Raw genomic sequence first — 22,946 nt, 5'->3', positions numbered from 1 at the left:
ACAGCTGAGCAGCCCTCTTCATGATATTATGTGCTCAGTCTGGATGGAGTGAATAGTAGTCTGGAAAACTATGTCCAGTGCTCTCATCTACCCACTGTCTGAAGATCAAAGTGAAACTCTATCTTGAAACCTGGGCTATATGGACGCTCATGAACTGAGATCTCCCAGAAATAACTACCAAATATGTAGTTGGCGATGCGGCTGTAGGATCGAGTCCATCAGCTGCACAAGGATCCACAGACCCATGACCGTTGCACGGAATTTCCTAGTTGGACAATCACATTGTTAGTGAGTAACTACTGTGAGATGTTGTGTTTTGAGATATTGTGTTATAAGCTATCTTTATTAACTCACTCACCAGCTCGCTATACTCATTAATACAGGGTTCCCCTTCATGCATTCATAGCCCTTTACTAACCGGCTTTTACTTTCATTCATTCATAAAACCGCAGTTCGGTAGTATCTAAATCTAAAAACAACTCTTTCAAACACATCACTGCATTTCCACACCTTCTCAGCCCCTGCTATGAGCAGTGTTTACTTCAGTAATACCATCCCCATCAAGTCTCCACGAAACATTTCTTGTTAAATACCTTTTAACTGGGCCATTATCGCTTTAAGAAACTAACTGACGAAACAGCGCTTGCATGAATAAATGAAACTCATACCGGCAAATGGGAAATAAATCTCACGACGCAGCTGCAGTAATCAGTTTAATATCCCTTATTCTTTTGTTATGATTTCTAACTTATTTAGAGAAAAAGGCCTTGTATTTTTACTAACATTTACTCATTTAAAAGCCAAAAAAAAACTAGCACATCTAATTTCAAGCAGACCAACAGACATCCCACCAGAAGTAGCAGCCAACAGTTAGCACATTTCTAACCCATCTCCTGTCTCCCAGGATAGAAGCCCTTCAAACCTTTGTGTACTTTGGATGAAAAATGTAACACTGTAGTAATAATATGTAAGAACTGTGTATAAGGGAACTCGTGTAAGAACTGCATTTTAGGACTCTATTGCCTTGAACTTGTACTGTGATTGCTGAGTAAAGAGGCTATTTCGCCACTCACCGATTTCGGTCGTTATTTGAACACATTCCCATACTACTGACTAACAATGGCAGAGGTGTGTGCCATCTATAAATTGCACTCTTAACAACTTGCTCAGGGCATTTCACCAGCACTGTCTAAACCCATGACTTCTACTACCTTGGAAAAGGGTTAAAAATGTATGGGAGCACCAACTTCTAGAGGTTCTCTTCCAATGCCACACAATTCCACTTTGGATTTATGGATAGGCAATAAATGCTGGCATGACAAGGCATGCCCACACATGTGAAAGATTGAAAAAGAAATATTAATATATCAAGGTTGAGTTTGTGGGACCTTATTCTGATTTTTCATCTGCCATTGCTATACAGATTTTAAAAAGTACTGCAAGAAATCAATATGTTTCAATCTATTCTGCAACATAGTAAAGTTTATATTCTGTTCCAAGGCAATGGCATACTTTAGAATTGAGCTGATGCTCATAACTTGTTAAAGTTTCACTGTTTAGGTTATGATATCTCAACTCATTGGTAATACTGGTTCTTAACATATTGCAATGATATATGCCATCATATAAATGTGGGCGGCACGGTGGCACAGTGGTTAGCACTGCTGCCTCACAGCGCCAGAGACCCGGGTTCAATACCCGCCTCAGGCGACTGACTGTGTGGAGTTTGCACAATCTCCCCGTGTCTGCGTGGGTTTCCTCCGGGTGCTCCGGTTTCCTCCCACAGTCCAAAGATGTGCAGGTCAGGTGAATTGGCCATGCTAAATTGCCCGTAGTGTTAGGTAAGGGGTAAATGTAGGGGTATGGGTGGGTTGCGCTTCGGCGGGTTGGTGTGGACTTGTTGGGCCCGAAGGGCCTGTTTCCATAATGTAAGTAATCTAATCTAAGCTTTATTTGGAAGCACTAGCTTTCGGAGCGGAGCTATCTGATGAAGGAGCAGCGGTCCGAAAGCTAGTCCTTCCAAATAAACCTGTTGGGCTAGAACCTGGTATTGTGTGATTTTTAGCTTTATTCTGAACACCAATCTTGCCACCGTCTCTCCCTTCATCCAACTGACACTTCCCCTCCCCAATCACCTGACACATTAATTTCCTCACCCATCTGTTACTCAAACCTGTCTAAACCACTCTCCCTCACCCATTTGCTACCTATAGTCTAACCCCACCTTCCAGCCCACATCTATCACTCACCTGCCCCCAAGCTCCTCACCCATCTGAATGCTAAACCATTCACTCATCTGGCAGCCTAACCCACTGCCCCCTCACTCATCTGCCATGCAATCCCCCAACCCCTTCACATGCCAACCACCCTAGCTACACTTTAACCTTACACACTTACCTTCTCTCAAGAGCTTTCAAAGCAGCTGCGGCATCTTTGAACTACATGGATTTTGCTACCAAAACTTTTTTGAAGCTATTATTCAAGAATTTATAGCAGAGCACTTACGTACACACAAGATAATCAGGTAAGGTCAACATGGTTTTTGAATGGGAATTCATGTTTAAACAATTTATTGGAGTTCTTTGAGGAGCTAACATGTGCTGTGAACAAAGTGTAGTTGGGGGTGGGGGTGAGGGTGGGGATATATTGTACTTAGATTTCCAAAAGGGATTCGATTAAAGTAGCGCATCAAAGGTTATTGCATAAAATGAAATCTCATATCATTTTTAACAATTCGCTGACAGGATGTGGGTGCCACTGGCTCCTAGTAGGATTCAGAATGTGGGAAAAGGGGAAGGTGCCAGGATGGGAGAGTGGGTTGTAGGGGGGCATGGACCTGACCAAGTAGTCATGGAGGGAATGATCTTTGCGGAAGGTGGAAAGGGGTGGGGAGGGAAATGTATCCCTGGTGGTGGGGTCTGTTTGGAGGTGGCGGAAATGTCGGTGGATGATTTGGTTTATGTGAAGGTAGAGCATTCAATAACTGTTAATATGGGGTTCCATTGCCATTTCTCATGTTTAAACCTTAAGCAAATTTTCAGGTTCTCTTCATTTCTTTCATCTTATGTTCCACTCATTAGTTTATAATATACTTCACTTTTTTTTATCCTTTCAATTGTGGTTGTACTCTGAATCATTGAACCAGGCATTTCTCCTTGGTTACTCCATATAGAAATTACAGTAATCTCAATAGTCCCTGAACTACTACACTAATTCTGCTATAGCAGATCCTTGCTTGCTGAAGTTTAAAAGATGGGATTTACATGTGAAGGAACTGAAACTAACATAATCATTACATAAGATGAAAGACTCAAGCTAAATTTGTTTAATATTACATTCACTGACACTGCAATCCTGTTATTCTGATTTCTGTGTTGTATGATTCTGCTCCACAATCACCTGAGGAAAAAGCAACACTTTGAAAACTAGTGCCTCCGAATAAACCTGTTATACTATAACCTGGTGTTGTGTGATTTTTAACTTTGTCCACCCCAGTCCATCACCGGCACCTCCAAATCCGTTTAAAAGAAGGTGGTCTTCTTCATAGCTTTGGAACATACATAGGCCAGTTTGCATTTTTTTTTTATTCATTCCACCAGGAGTAGATCAGCATTTATTATCCATCCCTAAGTTCCTTCTCAAACTAGTGCAGCCCATGATAATGTGTGCTGCAAACACTGGTTCATTTTAAGTGAAATTCTGCTTAAATAATGGGTTTTTCTCAACAATCAGCTTGATATGGTCCCACCAGCATATTGTACAGTTGGATTAAGACTTTCATACTCATATTCATGAACCCTCTTGAAGTAAGACCCCAGGATGGTACTTTAGGTATTCCACTAGTTACAGCTTGCCAACCCAAAATGACCATTTACCCTCACTTTCTATTTTGTAATGCTTTTACATTGCTGCTACAGTTTCAGGGAACTTTTGTATTCCAATCCTGATTTTACTGTTATGCTGTGCATGAGATATGTTTTTACATTGAGTATCAAACAGACACCCAGATCCACTCCACCCCCCAACCCTGCATTTATCGTGGCCAGTTCACCTAATCTGCACATCTTTGGACTGTGGGAGGAAACCCAAGCACCCAGCAGAAACTGCACACAGACAGTCATCCAAGGCTGGAATCGAACCCGGGTGCCTGGGGCTATGAGGTAGCAATGCTGACCATTGAGTCACTGTGGTGCCCTGGGTTGGAGTTGTAATTGCAATTCAGTTGTTATTGATCATATTCCTTCACTTGCAATTCTTTTAGGCCTAGGCTGAATAAGTACATTTTTACAAACAATGGACCACACAGTAATTTAAAAGAAATATCTCTGGTGTTATATGAGGAAAGTAATTGAAGTGCCAAACGAAGAGGAGGGAACTGACTTTATTGGAAATCTTAATACTGCTGAGCCCTAGTGTTTGCTTGGCAGTATGTAGTCGTGGCAATAACATCTGAAACTGGAAATAAACATGTTCCATTTATAACCATTTCAGGCTAATTTAGAAAAGTTTGTCGCCAAATTCTCATTCTGTACAATTAGGTTAGCTGAATGTTATTACATGCTCCGTATTAGTAATCGGAGATATCTTATTTCTAATGAATTGAGAAAAGAACATTTGTGGCAGACTATTATAGTTAGGTAGACTAATATTGACCAAAACTACAGTTCGCATCATAATTTGAGAAGGAATGTACAAAAGGCCAGCTGAAAAGAATGCCCAGCTATGAATGCCCAGAAGAATTGACACAGCCAAACTCTGCTGTATCCCCATTGCAATGACTTGACCAATTAGAATCTACTTACCTGGTTTGAGAATTAAAACTGACGCTTGATTGTTCTTGCTGCATCTCCAAGCCAGTTATGGCCCAATCAACCATTATCCTGTTTTCACACCATATGAAATGGTGTCTGTTTTTTTCAAGTCTATTTCTGGAATCCTTGGTGTGATAAGTGTAACGAAAATTTCAATTTCTAGTCTCCTTTCAGCAATTTGTGTTAATAACTCTTTTTTTCCAATAATGTCTTTCTTGAAGACCTTATGTCCTCTTTGAGCATAGTCCCTTAGATACATTTCCAAGCAACTGGCAGTACGTAAATAGTCAAGTAAGCATCTGCAGGTTGATTGTTGGTTCTGATGTCCTTAAACAGATTTTCATTCAAGTTTCAGCCACATACCTGAACATTCCAACTGAAGTTGCTGTATAAAAGTGAGAATCAGTGTTGATTTACTGTTCCTGCAACTCAAGGGCATTGCAGTCAATTATGACAGTCCTTGCTGTCTTTATTGTGTGATCATCATACATGAGAGCTTAAGATCTATTTGACAAAACAAAATATAAGTTTATATCCTCTGACATTTAGATGAGCTCCATTTTTATTTTCATTTTCATTACTTAGTTTTGACCAGGTTAATTAACATATCAACCAATAGGTAGGAAATCTTAAATTTTCCCAACAGCAAATTACCCTTGAATAAATCACGACAAACCTTTTTCAGTTTAAAACATCAAATTACTTGTGTTCATGAATAGGTAACAGTGTAACTTCTAAATTATTGTGTTGGAGATTATATGTAACACTTAAATTGAAAGGGTATACTTTCAAGCCTTGATGTTAATGTGAACAGAAGAGCCATTATTATATCAGATTTGTAAATAATGGTCAACAGCAATTATTTTTTTGACAGGCACTTTATGTCAAAAGAATGTTTACTTAGGATTCTAAAAAGGCTGTTATGAACAGTGAATAATCATTTCTTGTTTGTTTGAGCTTTATGGACAGATTTCCTTCTTTGCCAGTCAGCCATTGCAATTTTTATAATTATTAATCTGTTGAGTACATAAGCACTTTTTAGCTTTTAAAGCACCCATGATTTCTATTACATAACATTTGCAAAATTGTTTTACTGTGGATTTCTGAAGCAGAATATTTTAATGTAGAATTAGTGAATTGTGTGGAACATTTTTTTTTCAGTCTTCTGTTTTGATCAGTTAATATAGAATATCCCAGTAAAATCCTCTTCAGTTATGATTTTATTTCTCAGTTAACCTTTCTGACCAATTTTATCACTTATATGAAAAGGGAAAGGGACTTATTTTGCACAATTATCTGGATACCTTAATTATAGTTGTAGTCTGGACACCTTCCCACAAGTGCAAGAATCTGTCACCAGTTGACTGACCTACAAATAAAAACCTACCGTGCAAACATAATACATTTCTGGCAAGCCGTACAGGCCAAGAGTGAGACACCCACCCCTCAGTGGATAATGTAAGTCCTTGAAGTTCTGCCAGCCTATCGGTCTGGCTAGCAGAATTAATAATTCCAACAAACCAGAACTGAATAGTTGGTGCTGCCACGCTGCAAGCAGGCATACTAATTACTCTGTTTTAATTAAATGTTGTAATTGTACCAGCCTCCACTACTTCCTCTGGCAGCTCATTCCATACATGCACCACCTTCTGCATGAAAAGGTTGCCCCTTAAGTCCCTTTTAAACCTTTCCCCTCTCACCCTAAACCTATGCCCTCTAGTTCTGGACTACCCCACCCCAGGGAAAGGACCTTGTCCATTTATCCTATCCATGCCCCTCATGATTTTATAAACCTCCATAAGATCACCCATCCCTAGCCTCTGATGCTCCAGGGAAAACAGCTGTAGCCTATTCAGCATTTTCCGATAGCTCAAATCCTCCAACCCTGGCAAAACCTTGTAACTCTTTTCTGAACCCTTTCAAGTTTCACAACATCCGTCTGATAGGAAGGAGACCAGAATTGTATGCAATATTCTAAAAGTGGCCTAACCAATGTTCTGTACAGCTGCAACATGACCTCATAATGCCTATAGTCAATACTCTGGCCAATAAAGGAAAGCATACCAGACGCATTCTTCACTATCCTATTTATCTGCGACTCAACTTTCAAAGAGCTATGAACCTGCACTCCAAGGTCCCTTTGTTCAGCACCACTCTCCAGGACATTTCCATTAAGTGTATAAGTCCTGATTTGCTTTTCCAAAATGTGGTACCTCACATTTATCAAAATTAAACTCCATCTGCCACTCTTCAGCCCATTGGCCCATCTAATCAAGATTCCATTGTACTATGAGGTAACCTTCATCACTGTCCACTACACCTCCAATTTTGGTGTCATCTGCAGACTTACTAACTATACCTCCTATGTTCACATCCAAATCATTCATATAATGATGAAAAGCAGTGGACCCAGCACCGATCCTTGTGGCACTGCACTGGTCACAGGCCTCCAGTCTGAAGAACAACCCTCCACCACCATCCACTGTCTTTTGCGTTCGAGCCAGTTCTGTATCCAAATGGCTAGTTCTCCCTGTATTCCATGAGATCTAACTTTACTAACCAGTCTACCATGAGGAACCTTGTTGAAAGCCTTACTGAAGTCCATATAGATCATATCCATATAGATCATATAGCTCTGCCGTCACCAATCCTCTTTGTTACTTCTTCAAAAAATTTAATCAAGTTTCTAAGACATGATTTCCCACGCACAAAACCATGCTGACTATCCCTAATCAGACCTTGCCTTTCCAAATACATGTAAAACCTGTTTCTCAGGATTCCCTCCAACAACTTGCCCAGCATTGATATCAGGCTCACCAGTCGATAGTTCCCTGGCTTGTCCTTACCACCTTTCTTAAATAGTGGCAGCACGTTAGCCAACCTCAAGTCTTCCAGCACCTCACCTTTGACTATCAGTGATACAAATATCTCAGCAAGGGGCCCAGCATTCATTTCCCTAGCTTCCCATGGAGTTCCAGGGTGCTCCTGATCAGGTCCTGGGGATTTATCTACTTTTATGCATTTCAAGACATCCAACATCACCTCCTCTGTGATTTGGAAATTTTTCAAGATGTCACCATCTATTTCCCCACTTTCTATATCTTCCATATCCTTCTCTACTAAAAGCTGATGCAAAATACTCGTTTAGTAACTCCTCCATCTCCTGCGGCTCCACACAAAGGTCACCTTGCTGATCTTTGAGGGGAGAAAGTGAGGACTGCAGATGCTGGAGATAAGAACTGAGTGAGAGAGGGACTCAGCTCTGATCTTTGAGGGGCCCTATTCCATCCCTAGTTACCATTTTGTCCTTAATGTATTTATAAAAAGCCTTTGGATTCTCATTAGCCCTGTTTGCCGAAGCTAGACCATGTCCCCTTTTTGCCCTCCTCATTCCCCTCTTAAGTATACTCCTACTGCCTTTATACTCTTGTGAGGATTCACTCGATCTCTGCTGTTTATATCTGAGATAAGCTTCCTTCTTTTTCTTAACCAAAACGTCAATTTCTCAAGTCATCCAGCATTCCCCACACCTACCAGCTTTTCCTTTAATCCTAACAGGAATATACTGTCTCTGAACTCTTGTTATCTCTTTTTTTTTTTGAAAGCTTCCCATTTTCCAGCCGTCCCTTTACCTACAAACATCTGCCCCCAATCAGCTTTTGAAAGTTCTTGCCTAATACCGTCAAAATTGAGCTTCCTCCAGTTTAGAACTTCAACTTTTATATCCGGTCTATCCTATTCCATCACTATTTTAAAACTAATAGAATTATGGTCACTGAATCCAAATTGCTTTCCCATTGACACCTCAGTCACTTGCTCTGCCTTATTTCCCTAGAGTAGGTCATGTTTTGTACCTTCGCTAGTAGATACATCCACATATTGAATCAGAAAATTTTCTTGTACACACTGAACAAATTCCTCTCCAACTAAACCCTTAACACTATGGCAGTCCCAGTGTATGTTTTGAAAGTTAAAATCCCCTACCATAACCACACTGTTATTCCAGGTTATGGTCCAACAGGTTTAATTGGAAGCACTAGCTTTCGGAGCGCTGCTCCTTCATCAGGTGGTTGTGGAATACACGATTGTAAGACACAGAATTTATAGCAAAAGTTTACAATGTGATGTAACTGCAATTATACATTGAAAAATACCTTGATTGTTTGTTAAGTCTCTCATCTGCTAGAATGACCATGTTAGTCTCACTTCTTTCATTTGTAAATCACAAAACCTTTTTTTAAAAAGTTACATTCTGAAGTGAACTTTAACAATTGGTGTCATCCCAGATAATATATTGAAGGTGTTAGCCCCCTGTGTACTGCTGTCTGCGCCATACTGTTTAGACTGAATTTAATCTTAAAAAATGAATTAACAAATGAATCAGTTTTTAGATTAGAATCAGTCTAAACAGTATGGCTCAGACAGCAGCACACAGGGGACTTACACCTTCAATATATTATCTGGGCTGACATCGATTGTTAAAGTTCACTTCAGAATGTAACTTTTATATAAAAAGTTCTGCGATTTACATATGAAAGAAGTGAGACTAATATAGTCATTCTAACAGGTGAGAGACTTAACAAACAATCAAGGTACTTTTCAATGTATAATTGCAGTTACATCACACTGTAAACTTTTGCTATAAATTCTGTGTCTTACAATCGTGCACTCCACAGCCTCTTGATAAAGGAGTAGCGCTCCAAAAGCTAGTGCTTCCTATTAAACCTGTTGGACTACAACCTGGTGTTGTGTGATTTTTAACTTTGTACACCCCAGTCCAACACCGGCATCTCCAAATCACACTATCATTCTTAGCGATAACTGAAATCTCCTTACAAATTAATATCCCAATTTCCTGCTAACTATAGGGGGCCTATAATACAATCTCAAAAAGGTGATCATCCCTTTTCTTATTTCTCAGTTCCATTCCCAGGAATATCTTCCCTAAGTACAGTAATCATGCTATCCCTTATCAAAAACGCCACTCCCTCTCCTCTTGTGCCTCTCTGTCTATCCTTCATGTAGCATTTGTATTCTGGAACATTAAGCTGCCAAGCCTGTCCATCTATGAGCTACATCTCTGTATTTGCTATGATATCCTAGTCCCATGTTCCTAACCATGCCCTGAGTTCATCTGCTTTCCCTGTTAGGGCTCTTGCATTGAAATAAATGAGGTTTAATTTATCAGTCCTACTTTGTTCTCTGCTTTGTTTCTAAGTGTTTGACTCGCCCCTTTTCCCAATTGTACCAGTCTCAGCTTGATTTCTTTCCTCACTATTTCCCTGGATCCCAACCAGCCTCCTTACTAATTTAAATCCTCCTGAGCAGCTCTAGCAAATCTCCCTGCCAGTATATTAGGCCCCTTCCAATTCAGGTGCAATCTATCCTCCTTGTACAGGCCACTTCTACCTTAGGAGAGATTCCAATGATCCAGAAATGTGAACCCTTCTCCCCTGCACTAGCTCCTTAGCAATGCATTCATCTGCTCTATCTTCCTATTCCTACCCTCACTGGCTCATAGCAGCGGGAGTAATCCAGATATTACTACTCTCGAGGACCTCCTTTTTAAATTCCTGCCTTTCTATATTCTCCCTTCACAATCTAATCCTGGCCCTTTCCTGTGTTGTTAGTTCCAATGTGTACAATGACCTAGTGCTGGTCCCTCTCTCCGAGACATCCTTGATCTTGGCGCTCAGGAGGCAACACACCATTATGATTTTTTGCTGCTGGCCGCAGAAGTATCTGTGCCTCTGACGAGAGAGTCCCCTATCGCAGTCAATCACTTGGAACCCGATGTATCGCTCACTGTGATATGAGGGACAACTCAGAATAAGAATGTTGTGGTATTTCCAGCACCCAAATTTCAGTAATGTACTACAGTGATAGTTGTTATAGAGGAAAATTTTTGAAATCCATTGCTAAAATGATAAGTGCACAGATCAAGTGGGTCACTGGATCAAGATCCTAGAATCGCCTCCCTACAGCATTGTGGGTCTACATGCAATACGTGGACTGTAGTAATTCAAGGCAGATCACCACCACCTTCTCAAGGCAGAAGTGGGTACTGGAGATGCTGGAGATTAGAGTCAAGATTAGAGTGGTGCTGGAAATGCACAGCAGGTCAGGTAGCATCCGAGGAGCAGGAATCCCTGGTGAAGGGCTTTGCCCGAAATGTTGATTTTCCTGCTCCTCGGATGCTGCCTGACCTGCTGTGTTTTTCCAGTACCACTCTAATCTTGACCACCTTCTCAAGGGCAATTAAGGATGAGCAACAAATGCTGGCCCAGTCAGTGACACCAAAGTCCCACAAATTAATTTTTAAAATGGTGCCAAATTTGAATCCTTTATGTTTGCTATAGGAAAGAAGAGTTTTATCACATATTAAAACAACTTGAGGTAAATTAGATTAAATGATTTAATTAATTGGAAAAAAATTGTCAATAATACTAGGGATATAACATGGTAATGCAATTCGAAACATTTATTCTCTTGATGGATTATCATTTGTATACGTAAACAGCTTTTCACTATAACTTAATTCTGACCAACTTGTAACTCTTAATTTATGTTCCTGTGTTCACTGTTGTGCTTTTTTTACATATAGTTCATTTGTTCTGTTTATGTGAAGCACTTTGAAATTGCTTCCTAATTCTCAAAGCATTGTCATTCCACATCAGATTATAGACTGCTCATATTTGTTGAGGTGAAGATTGTGGACTGATTTGTATGAAAGTATATTGGAATCAATGTAAAGCATATTAAAATGAATGCAGCATCTAAACTTCATGGTTGCTTGATTTCCGCCTAGTTTATTTGTATTTGCTTGTTTGATTCAAGTTTCTTGAAATGAGCTTTAAACGTCATTCCTCTGTATAGCACTAAAATTTAAATATACTTATAGCAGAATCAAATTTAAAGTGACAGATTTGTGGAAAGATATAAACCCAGATTTTGCAGTTATAATGATGTTGAAATTGTCAACTTTCTCTGGCATTATTCTGTGAAATGGTCAGTGACTTCTGTCATCCAAACATGTAGATTTAAAATATAGAAATCCAGACATTGCTTAGAGGATTCCCTGCTCCTCCATAGATTCTGTCTTTGACACAAATTAAAATATTTTTTCATATAGTTTATGATACTTCAGATTGTTTAATGTGTATGCCTCAATCTTTATTCTGCTGTCTGTGAAGTTATGCAACAAAAGTGACTATTGAAATTTGCATACTACGTCCTGGTTTATTGCCTTTGCAAAACCATCATTGGATTGGCTGCTTAGCCAACTTGAGAGCAACACTACTTCGGAAGATTAGAGATTCCCCCTACAACCGGTTCCAGAATTAAAATAACATTGGAAAAAACTAATTATACACCACTGCTTGTTCGATGTTTGTGGATAGCTTTCTTTGAGATTAGTAGTGAGCACCATCAGTTTCAATTGATTGTAAAATTCACACTTGTAATGTTTTATGGTATTCAAAATGAATTAGTGTCGATCATTTAGTTTTCCCATCTAGAGAAGAGGAGGGTTAGCACCAAATATGTAAAATCACAAAGATTTGTGATTTTACATATTTACTGTTAATAGATAATGTATCTATTATTTACTGTACTGGTGTGATAAAAGCCTGCAATTTGAGAAAGCAAATCAACTTCTGTAGCTCAGTATATAAATCATAATCTCTATACCATTTTTTAATGCTGGACTGAGGAACATTAGCTATCTGCTGTATTTTGGTAGCAAGTTATACTTTAATCAGCCCTCTATTTCAGTATTTTCAGCATGTCATCTTGAAAGTGGCATTTGAAGCAATCTTAAAAATCAGTTAAAGTTTAAAGCTTTGTTTCTTGGAGCACTGTTGTATTTTGAATCAGTTCTTTTCAAAATTAGGACTTGTCTTTCACAAGTACATTAGACTGAGAAATGTGTTGAATCTTACAATTTGAGCCAGATCATTTTTTTTCATTACATTTAAATGTTTTGTCTGTTTAAATACTGTGAATACATAGGAGATTTCGTCAGATTTTGTTTTAGATCTTAACTTTACCACATCTATTTTACCTTCCATTCCCCACGAGGAAATTCAGTTGCCTTTCTTTAAAAATACGTGTATAAAATTCATCTGTAATTCTCACTTGAACAACTAACTTTGGCATCATGTACCCGCACTTCTAATTTGTAAAAGAATTGCAAAGCTCAATGTGATTCAGTTGAATGAATATGAAATACCTGTGAAACAATCACAGTAGTTAAATGCTGAAGACTGATCAATGGGGCCAACGGAATGATCCACAGGCCTTTAGTGTACTTTTCAACTCTTTTATGCATTTGAATTTGTGTACTTAATCAAAGGGAATATCATTACTTTTTCAAGAAATCTAGAAAGTACTTTTCAAGTGAGTAAAAGACAAGTCATTGTAATATATCCCTTTCTCTCTCTCTTTCTCCATCTCTCTCTCTCTCACTCCCCCCGTCTCCGTCTCCTCCATCAACTCACTTATTCCACCCTCCTCCAACACCACTATTCCCTGTCTTCACTATAAATACAACCTTTTCCTAGCTCCTGTCTTTTGAAGGAGGGTCACTGGACTCAAAATGTTAACACTCTTTTCTCACCACAGATGCTACCATTGAATTAACATTGCAATGCACTTTTTGAAGTACTTATTTATTGTGTGGCAACCCGTTCTTTTTTTTATTCTTTTGTAGAATGTGGGCATGGGCAGCATTTGTTGTCCATCGTTAATTGTCTGTTTTAAGGTGGTGGTGAATTGTCTTCTCTGCAGTCCATGTATTGTAGGTACACCCACAGTGCTGTTAGGAAGTGAGTTCCAGTGACAGTGAAGGAACATCATGTAGTGCCAAGTCAGGAAGAATGCTGTATCTTGGAGGAAAACATGCAGGTGGTGGTGTTTCTCTGATCTGCTGCCCTTGTTCTTATAGGTAGTAGAGTTTACAAGTTTGAAAAGTGTTTTTGAAGCCATGTGAGACCGTTTCTACCTTTTCTTGCCCTATCCATCCTGAGTTGAGTTTCAATCTTCACTATGAAGACTGTCTGTTTCCAATTCTGTTGAAGATGAAAATCTGGCATGCAACAAAAAACTTTTGAAATATTCAGCAGGTTATGCAGCATCTGTCAAGAGAACCCAAGTCTGTCGACTGGCTGCATGATTTTTTTCTTTGTTTAGTCTTATATGAAAGTTCAGCCTTGCTATACAAGCTTTGACAATTTTAATGAGCAACTATTTATTTTTACTTGTTGTTCCTCTCCAGGTTGAACTGAAACGGAAATATAATGACCAGCATTCACGAACACGTGGTTTGCTTCCTGGTAGTCAGTGGTATGAAATTCAAGCATTTCGAGCGCTGAATCAAGCCCTGGGCAGGTAAAAGTTCATAGGTCAAAGAAATCCTCAATCAGCCAGCGTTTTGTGGTGGCCAATGAGGTTCTGCAGGTTCTAGTCCATTAAATAAGTCCAGTTAGTAGGAGAGGAACTAACAAGATTCCTGAGAGGCAAAAAATTGTACTTGGTAGAACAACTTTGTAATAGGCCAGTTAATTATTTTGCAACAGATGTACAGTATAAATAATAAATTTGTACCAATGTAATTATCTTGATATTAGGAATGAAATATAATCGCAGTTCATAAATGTTTGTGTGGAAAAAGTTTGATTGATTATGGTGTTGAAGCTCAAGAAATTATGGCAAAACTTTGAACGAAGTTCTAGCCAACATATGTCTATAATCTGTGGTTTGAAATTTATGCTGGTACCTAGGTAACTATTGCAAGCTTGTTTACACTGTACAAGACGTATACTGAATAACTGAATTTTCCAGGATAAATTCCCAAAAAATACATTTTTCACCTGGCTACATTCTTCTTCAAACAAATCCCTTGTTGCTAAGAAGCATATAGGTGATTTGTTTCCAGCTCTCTCCACTATACCTAAGATTGTAATTGAGAGTGCAGCAGAACGTTTGCCCATTAATTTTTAACCAGTTATGAGGGTTTCTGATTAAAATAATTTTCAGTCGTGCTGCAGCGAATTCAAAGTGAATCAAGAGGTAATGGTGTCCATGAGGCAATCAACTGGAATCCTTTTGAAATTGTGGGTTAAATAAGTACCAATTCCTCCAGTGAATCAAAGGCCAGAGTATTCTTATGATGTGGAGGTGCTGGTGTTGAAGTGGGTTGGACAAGGTCAAAAATTACATGATACCAGGTTGTAGTCCAACAGACTTGTTTGAAACACAAGCTTGCAGAGCCTCGTTCCTTCTTCAGGTGCTAGTATTCCTAAATGAAGATGCAAATAATTAATGAATTCAAGTTTCTTGAAAGTTTGATAGCTTCCAAAGTGTGTTCATTCTATTTGAAATAATTGTACGCATTTGGAAATGTTTTGCTCACTCTTTCCAAATTGCCTTTTCTATTTTTTGATCCATTATATATACCTTCTTCCTACCTTAAGAGGAATTGTTGTGTAATCTGAAGTGTGTTTTATAAGGTGGAACTTGCCTCTCTTCAGTGGAAAACTAGCAGCGCTTAACTAGCAGGAGTGAACATATCTATGAATAATTGTTTGTTAGTACAAAATTTGAGTATTGCTGAAAGAAAGGACACATTTTGCTGAAGCCTTCACCTTGTACTCATTTAAACAGTTGCAAGGATACAATTTCAAGGATTGAAGAAATTTAGCTTGTTTCATTTAGCCACAAATATGTGACATTAATTGGGGTGTGTCTGTGAATTGCATCAGTGCAACAATATAGCCCAGGCACTTTGATAATGCGCCTCATGCTCTTCCAAAACCATGATATTTGTTAGATTCTGGTATATTGCAACATCTCTAGTTACTTTATTCAAGATGACAAAAATTCAGCTCCACTTTAATATTTGTGCTGAAAAGGCCTTTGGGGTTGGAAATGATTGCCCGTCTTTTGGATGATTCCATCCCATTTGTAACTAGACCTTTCCATACAACCTAGCTGAAACAAAAGAGAAAACCCATGATGCAAGTTCAGAAGCCCTAAAAAAAAACCCTCTGGTTGATCAGGTGACCCAAAATGTATTTAACTGGTAAGGTACTATTGTTTTCCAGCGTAATCTGTTCTTGATTTTTATGTGCAATCATCCCTTTTGGAGAATAATATCTGCAACATCTCACTGAATGAATGTAAGGAAAGATTCTGTGCAAAAACTTACAGGATTCTCTTCCTTAAGGTTGTCCTCATTAGGAAACATAAAGCTTATGATTGTCTAATCATCCTCAGGAACAGAAATAGATAAATGTTAGTGGCTATTTTAAAAACTGCAAGTATTATTTATAATGAAGTATTATCAGAAGAAGCAGCATATTATAATTATGTTCACTCACTTAGGTGTATTCGACATAGGAATGACTGGGGAGCACTGATCCTAGTTGATGACAGATTTGGAAGTAACACCAAAAAATATATAACTGGTAAGGTACTATTGTCAAGTCCTTCAATGCTTTTGTTATCAAACTAATTAGAATTTGGTGAGCTCTGCCTTTCTTTAAAGGCTATTCAAGCTGAGGAAATCATTATTGTTCTACATAATATATAATACATGATCAAAATTATCATTTTGATAATATGCAATTGGTAGAGGTTAAGGAAGATGCTGTAAAAATTTTAATAAATTATTTCTTACAATGTCATATCCCGTTTGTACTTTGAGCTTTTTTTAAGTGATATTTCCATGTCATGTTTCATCCTTGGCAGATGAGCACTTTGCTCAATAGTTTCTGCCAGTGCCATATTGAAACAAGATGAAGGTTTTCTTTATTCACCCTTGGGACTTGGGCGTAGCTGGCTCGTTAGTAATTCACATTTAGGATTAACGTAAGGAGAGAAATGTCATCATTCAAGTGATTGTGAATGTTTGCAATTTTCTACCTCATAAAACTATGAATGCTCAGACATCAATTATATTAGACCGAAATTTTTGTATCGAAGCGAACCAAGGGATGTAAAAATTGGCAGAAAAGTTGTACCAAAGTAGCACATACAGCTGTGACCTTTTTGAATAGTGAAGCCAAACTTAAACGGCCATGTTGACCAAGTCCGGCGGCTCCTCTATATTATGAAACTGACAGCTAGAAGGTAAATGAGGTCCCCTATATTTTCTTTTTCTCCTTACAGGAACTCAGCAGTTGTACTTCATGACTGCTCTGTGGTAGCTGATTTGAAGTCTGAAGTTGATGTTCAGAGTACCTAATCTCTAATTTGTGTCTCAGCACTCTAAAATCTAGTGCATTTCATCATAGAGTCATAGAGATGTACAGCATGGAAACAGACCCTTCGGTCCAACCCGTCCATGCCGATGGAAACAGACCCTTCGGTCCAACCCGTCCATGCCGACCAGATATCCCAATCAATCTAGTCCCACCTGCCAGCACCCGGCCCATATCCCTCCAAACCCTTCCTATTCATATATCCATCCAAATGCCTCTTAAATATTGCAATTGTACCAGCCTCCACCACATCCTCTGGCAGCTCATTCCATACACGTACCATCGTCTGCGTGAAAAAGTTGCCCCTTAGGTCTCTTTTATATCTTTCCCCTCTCACCCTAAACCTATGCCCTCTAGTTCTGGACTTTCCGACCCCAGGGAAAAGACTTTGCCTATTTATCCTATCCATGCCCCTCATAATTTTGTAAACCTCTATAAGATCACCCCACATCCTCCGACGCTCCAGGGAAAACAGCCCCAGCCTGTTCAGCCTCTCCCTGTAGCTCAGATCTACCAACCCTGGCAACATCCTTGTAAATCTTTTCTGAACCCTTTCAAGTTTCACAACATCTTTCCGATAGGAAGGAGACAAGAATTGTACGCAATATTCCAACAGTGGCCTAACCAATGTCTGTACAGCCGCAACATGACCTCCCAACTCCTGTACTCAATACTCTGACCAATCAAGAAAAGCATACCAAACACCTGCACTCCAAGGTCCCTTTGTTCAGCAACACTCCCTTACCATTAAGTCTATAAGTCCTGCTAAGATTTGCTTTCCCAAAATGCAGCACCTCGCATTTATCTGAATTAAACTCCATCTGCCACTTCTCAGCCCATTGGCCCATCTGGTCAAGATCCTGTTGTAATGGTCACAGACCTCCAGTCTGAAAAGCAACCCTCCACCACCACCCTCTGTCTTCTACCTTTGAGCCTACTAGTTTAAATCCTCCCAAGCAGTTCTAGCAAATTTCCCTGCCAGTATATTATTCACTAAAACATTTGGATACCACCCAATTTTATAATAGCAATAAACATAGATGGTGCAACACATTTAAGCATCAATTTGTTGGAATATGCAGTATTCAGAGTGCAGATTCAGAATCATAAATTGATACTCATTACGTTTTGAGTCTTACTGTCAAGATGATAAGGAGGTAATTGAGATTGGAGTGCTTTGACCCAATCATTCTAGCTGCTTCCAGGTTGGTTATTCATGACTTAGAAAGATTTGGTACTGTTTTGCTGCATCATCAGATGAGTTTGAGATATGGATTTATGAGTACGGTTTTTCAAGATGCAAAGCTTACTTCTGTTGTACTGTCCTATTTGTGTATTAACATAAGTCACTGGGCCTCTATGTTTCGCCGTGAGTAGATTTTAAAATAGATATTGTTTTATATATAGATACTTCTCCATAATAGCCATTTTTTACAAGTTGGCAGTTTCTCAAATTAAAAACACACTCTACATAATGAGTTGCTAATCTTGCATGAAATTGAATATCTGAATAAGCTTACCTTGCTCAATTGTTCCTCCAGAGCAGTCACTTACAGAAATTTATAGGCATTGTGAAAGAAGGTGATTGCTGCTGGATTGGTTAGAAAAGTTGTATGGGATGGTAGAATCTTGAGAAAAAATAAAGAATATTTGTTTAAATTGATAAAATAAAACTTTATCTTACTTTTCAACATTGAAAATCCTGAATCAAATGGATAGTTTGCACTCAAATGTTGCATCAAAATTATGAATATAAAATTACTGCCCTTCTGTCACTGGATGGTGCTATAACTCTGTTTTGGCTTTCAGATTTCTAAGATAATGCAAAACAGCTGCTTGAGATATGACTGGACTATAAAATTTTTATTTGCATCAGAGTCTTAAGTAATGCTGCTGTTACTTGCCAATACAGCAGAATTTAGCTAAAAACAGAGTTATGCAGCGTATGTTATACTTCAAATTAGCCAAATTAACCTTTTTCTGTGCTGAATAACGCTATGTGATTAACAGAGCAAATGCAATGATCTAATGCTTTAAGAGTTAAGGAAAATAGTTAGTTCCTAGTGTACCCATGAGTGTTTAACTTGTAAAATTTTATAGAGCACATGAGCACCTGTAAATTTTTAGAGGGTACATTCAAGTGAAGTGTTATGACTTTTAGAATGCCATACATTTGAAATATGGTCAATGGGAAATCTTTCAATTCCGAAGGGGGAGATGGAAGATTGAACAATTTTGCAAAAGGTTTTTTAGCCTACCATTCTTGTATCTGAATTTATTTTCTCATCTTACTTATGCCCTTTTTAAGTATTAGCATATTTCCTAAACTACTTCCAATGTGCTTGTGAGTCAGTCAGTGACCTCCTACTTGCCTTCTACCCTCTTCATGTGAGAAAATATAGAAGTAAATCTCTCTTCACTGTTCCAACAATATGTCTTGGCTTCAGTTTCAAAAAGCACCCCATAATACATAAGTGTGTTGTTTTCATTTCCTACGCCAGAATTTTTGAGGACTTTGAGTCAACTACCAATTAGCACTGAATAATAGGCCTTTTTATGCTATGGATTTGAGCATAAGAACTGGATTGACACTGCCTCAGCTTAATTCAGTTAGAACCTTTCTGGAGAGATTTTCATTCCATTAGTAAGGCTGAAGTCCCAACCTGCATTTGAAAGGTAAAAGGACAGTGTTTAAATCCACGGCACCTGGTTGCATGATTTTAAGGGTTCATTTCATACCCAGATTTGGGAATTAACAAACGTTGTTCTTTGACTGTATCACCATTCATCAACTCCTGGGAAACTGTGTTTGGCATAAAACAACTGTGACATTGCAAGGACAAGGTCAAAAATTACATGATACCAGGTTAGAGGGAGAGCTATTGCTATCGCATTGTATACAAAAAGCACAATGTCTTCAGAATAGGAAGGAAAAAAAAATTTGAGAAATGAATGGGGTGAATTAAATGTTCAGAAGTCAGTTAATGAAAATGAACAAGGGTGCATAGTTTGGTAGTACAGAACTTGGATATTGCTGAAAAAAACTTATGTTGAAATATTTTTTTCAGTTGTGCTCAAATAAATAAATAGCACCGTGTGTGTGTTTGATGGGGGAGAAAGGACACAAACTGATGGGACAAATAATACTTCCAGGTTGTAAATCTGTGCAGAAGAAGCAGTAGTGCTTCATTAAAGAGTTTAATGAATAACCTGGACAATGAACCCTCCTATCTGCTTCCGTATTGAAAGTGGCTAATGTACCATTGCTGTCAGAATTGTAGTGTAGTGCATTGTCAGCCTCCTTTATAGAGCACTGGGAGAAAGTGATGATTGCAAGTCTGGAGAGTCAGAATCGAAGGGCTTATGCTGCTCCTGACCTGCTGTGCTTTTCTAGTGCCACACTTTTTGACTCCTTAATAGAGCATTACAGCACAAAGTGCCTGACTGTTAAAACATCTATTGGAGATGGCTGTGATGCTGAAATAGAAGGAATTATAGATGTTTGCTGCCTGTGCATTGCAGGTAGCTAAGTCATTGCACACCTTTTTACTTAAGGTGCAAGTGTAAGTCACAGGTCTCTAGAGGAACTTGAGCCTTGTTTTGCAGTGCCCCTTTATTATTTCCAGAAAATGGATGCTGTTAAATCTACTAACTGTTGTGGTTGTGTATGTCCTGTGTACTGAATTTTCAGGCTGACCACTCTTTCTTCCCTTACTCTATACTTTCAGACTAACCTGTTTTACTCTCATTTTACTCTGTTTCTCTGCTGATCTCTCTTCTTCTTTATCAAGTGTAGTATATCTGTTAATACCTACTATAACTGTGCAGTATGCCTGGGAATTCATTCATGTTAATTTCTATTACTGCTGTGGCAGTGTTGATAATTTTCATCTTTTCTCATTTCGACCTCAGTAAACGTTGCTGGACTTGCTGTTGTCTCAGCTCATCTGCTGGTGAATGCATCAGTAATACTTTCATTACTACTTGACCATTTCTCACTGGCCTGCCACAGTCTCGTCTTCATAAACTTGACAACATCCAAACTTTTGCTGCCTTTAACTTGCTCAGTCTTGTTCGTCTAATGCCTTTGTATTTGCTGAACTGTATTTGCTCCCACTTAACCAAAGTCTTGATTTTAAAGTTCTCGTCTTTGTTTTCAAATTCCTACACTGCCTTTTCCCCTCCTTATCACTGTAATCTCCTCCAACCTTATAATTTTCCAAGATATCTGAGCTCATCCTAGCAATAGTCTCTTGTGCATTCCCTGTTTTTTCTTGCCATCATGGGGGACTACACCTCCTGCTGCCTATTACCATAAACTCTGGAATTCCATCCTTAATCCCTTAAAATATCACAAGCGTGCCCTGTACATATCAGAAATACACAAAGGATAGAGAAGATTAGTGGGCATTCCATTAAAAGTGTACTTTTCTTGGTGACCAACAATATGTTAAAGTTGGTTTATATGCAGAAATAGGGTGGGTGAGGGGGTAAGAAGTAAACAATAGGTGGGGATAAAGTCCAAAGAGAGAGAAGATAGTTGGACAAAGGAGTGGATAATGGTCTGGCTAAGAAAGTGAATAGCTGTTAATGGAGACTGTTACTGGCTATCAAAAAAGTTGTGTGTCATGGCAGACTATGTGATAACAAGGCCTGCTGTGTGGGGTTGGGGGCTAGGGCATGGGAGAGTTCTGGCCCTAAAAGTATTGAACTCTGTATTGAATCTGGAGGGCTGCAGGATCCCTTTGCGGAAAATGTGGTGTTGTTCTTCCAGCTTACACTGAGCTTTGCTGCTCAGCAAACCTGAGATAGAGATGTTGGCCAGGTAACAAGGTGGTGTGTTAAGGTGCCAGAAATCTAGAAGCTCAGGCTCTTTTTTGCAGGCAGAACATAGAGGTTCTGCTATGTGGTCACCCAGTCTATGCTTCATTTCCCCAGTTTAGAAGAGGCCACATTGTGAGCAATGAATGCAGTAGACTTGTTTGTGTGAAGTGCAGATAAAGTGCTACTTCACCTGGAAGATATGTTTGGACCCTTGGATAATGAGGAGGGTGGAAATAAATGGGCAAATGTTACACCTTCCACGGTTTCAGGGAGGTGTTGGGTGTTGGAGGGGGGGAGGCTGTTGGAAGTCAAGGAAGAGTGGACCAAGGTATCCAGATGGAATGGTCCCTGCAGAAGGTGGACAAGGGAAGCGAGGGGAATATGTGTCTAGTGGTGACATCTCACTGGAGATGGCAGAAATGGCGGCTGATGATCTTCTGAATGTGAATGCTGGTGGGATGGTAGGTAAGGACAAGGAGAATCCTATCGCTGTTGCGGGAGGGAAGGTTGGAGGTATGGGTGGAAGTGCAGGAGATGGGTCAGACCCAGTTGAGGCCCCCTCAACAACAGTGGTAGGGAATCCTCAATTGAAGAAGGTAGATATTTTGGAGGCTCCCTTGTCAAAGTTGGCCTCATTGGAACATGTGCATTGAGAGAGAGGAACTGGAAGAATGAAATGGAGTCTTTACAGGAAGTAGGGTGCGAGGATGTATAATCCAAATAGCTGTGGACGTCAATGTATTTATAGTGGATATTAATGGCCAGTCTATCCCCAGAAATGGAAACAGATGCAGAGGAAGGCAAGGAATGAGTCAGAGATAGACCAGGTGAAAGTGAGGGTAGGGTAGAAATTGGAAATGAAATCGATGAGCTTTTCCAATTCCAGATGAGAGAGGGAAGCAACACCAATTATATCATCAATATATCAGAGAAAGAGTTGTGGATGGGGGCCAGAATAGAACTGGAACAAAAATTGTTCCACATACCCAACGAAGAGACAGGCATAACTAGGGATCACGCGAGTACCCATGGCCAGCCCTCTGATCTGAAG

At 39.2% G+C, this 22,946-nt stretch overlaps 1 protein-coding gene across 3 annotated transcripts in view; it reads left to right on the top strand.

Annotated features, from left to right (window-relative positions):
- The window catches only part of brip1 (BRCA1 interacting helicase 1), a 231,834-nt gene that overhangs the window by 203,318 nt on the left and 5,570 nt on the right, over positions 1–22,946 (top strand). For all 3 annotated transcript variants that reach the window (XM_043718107.1, XM_043718106.1, XM_043718108.1), the window contains 2 exons: positions 14,086–14,198; positions 16,194–16,276. In XM_043718107.1, the coding sequence (XP_043574042.1) occupies positions 14,086–14,198; positions 16,194–16,276 (196 nt within the window). The remainder of the gene's footprint in view (positions 1–14,085; positions 14,199–16,193; positions 16,277–22,946) is intronic.

Source organism: Chiloscyllium plagiosum, chromosome 28 (genome assembly GCF_004010195.1).
Source record: "Chiloscyllium plagiosum isolate BGI_BamShark_2017 chromosome 28, ASM401019v2, whole genome shotgun sequence".
Taxonomy (NCBI): Eukaryota; Metazoa; Chordata; class Chondrichthyes; order Orectolobiformes; family Hemiscylliidae; genus Chiloscyllium; species Chiloscyllium plagiosum.
This window is presented reverse-complemented; position numbering and strand designations above follow the sequence as displayed.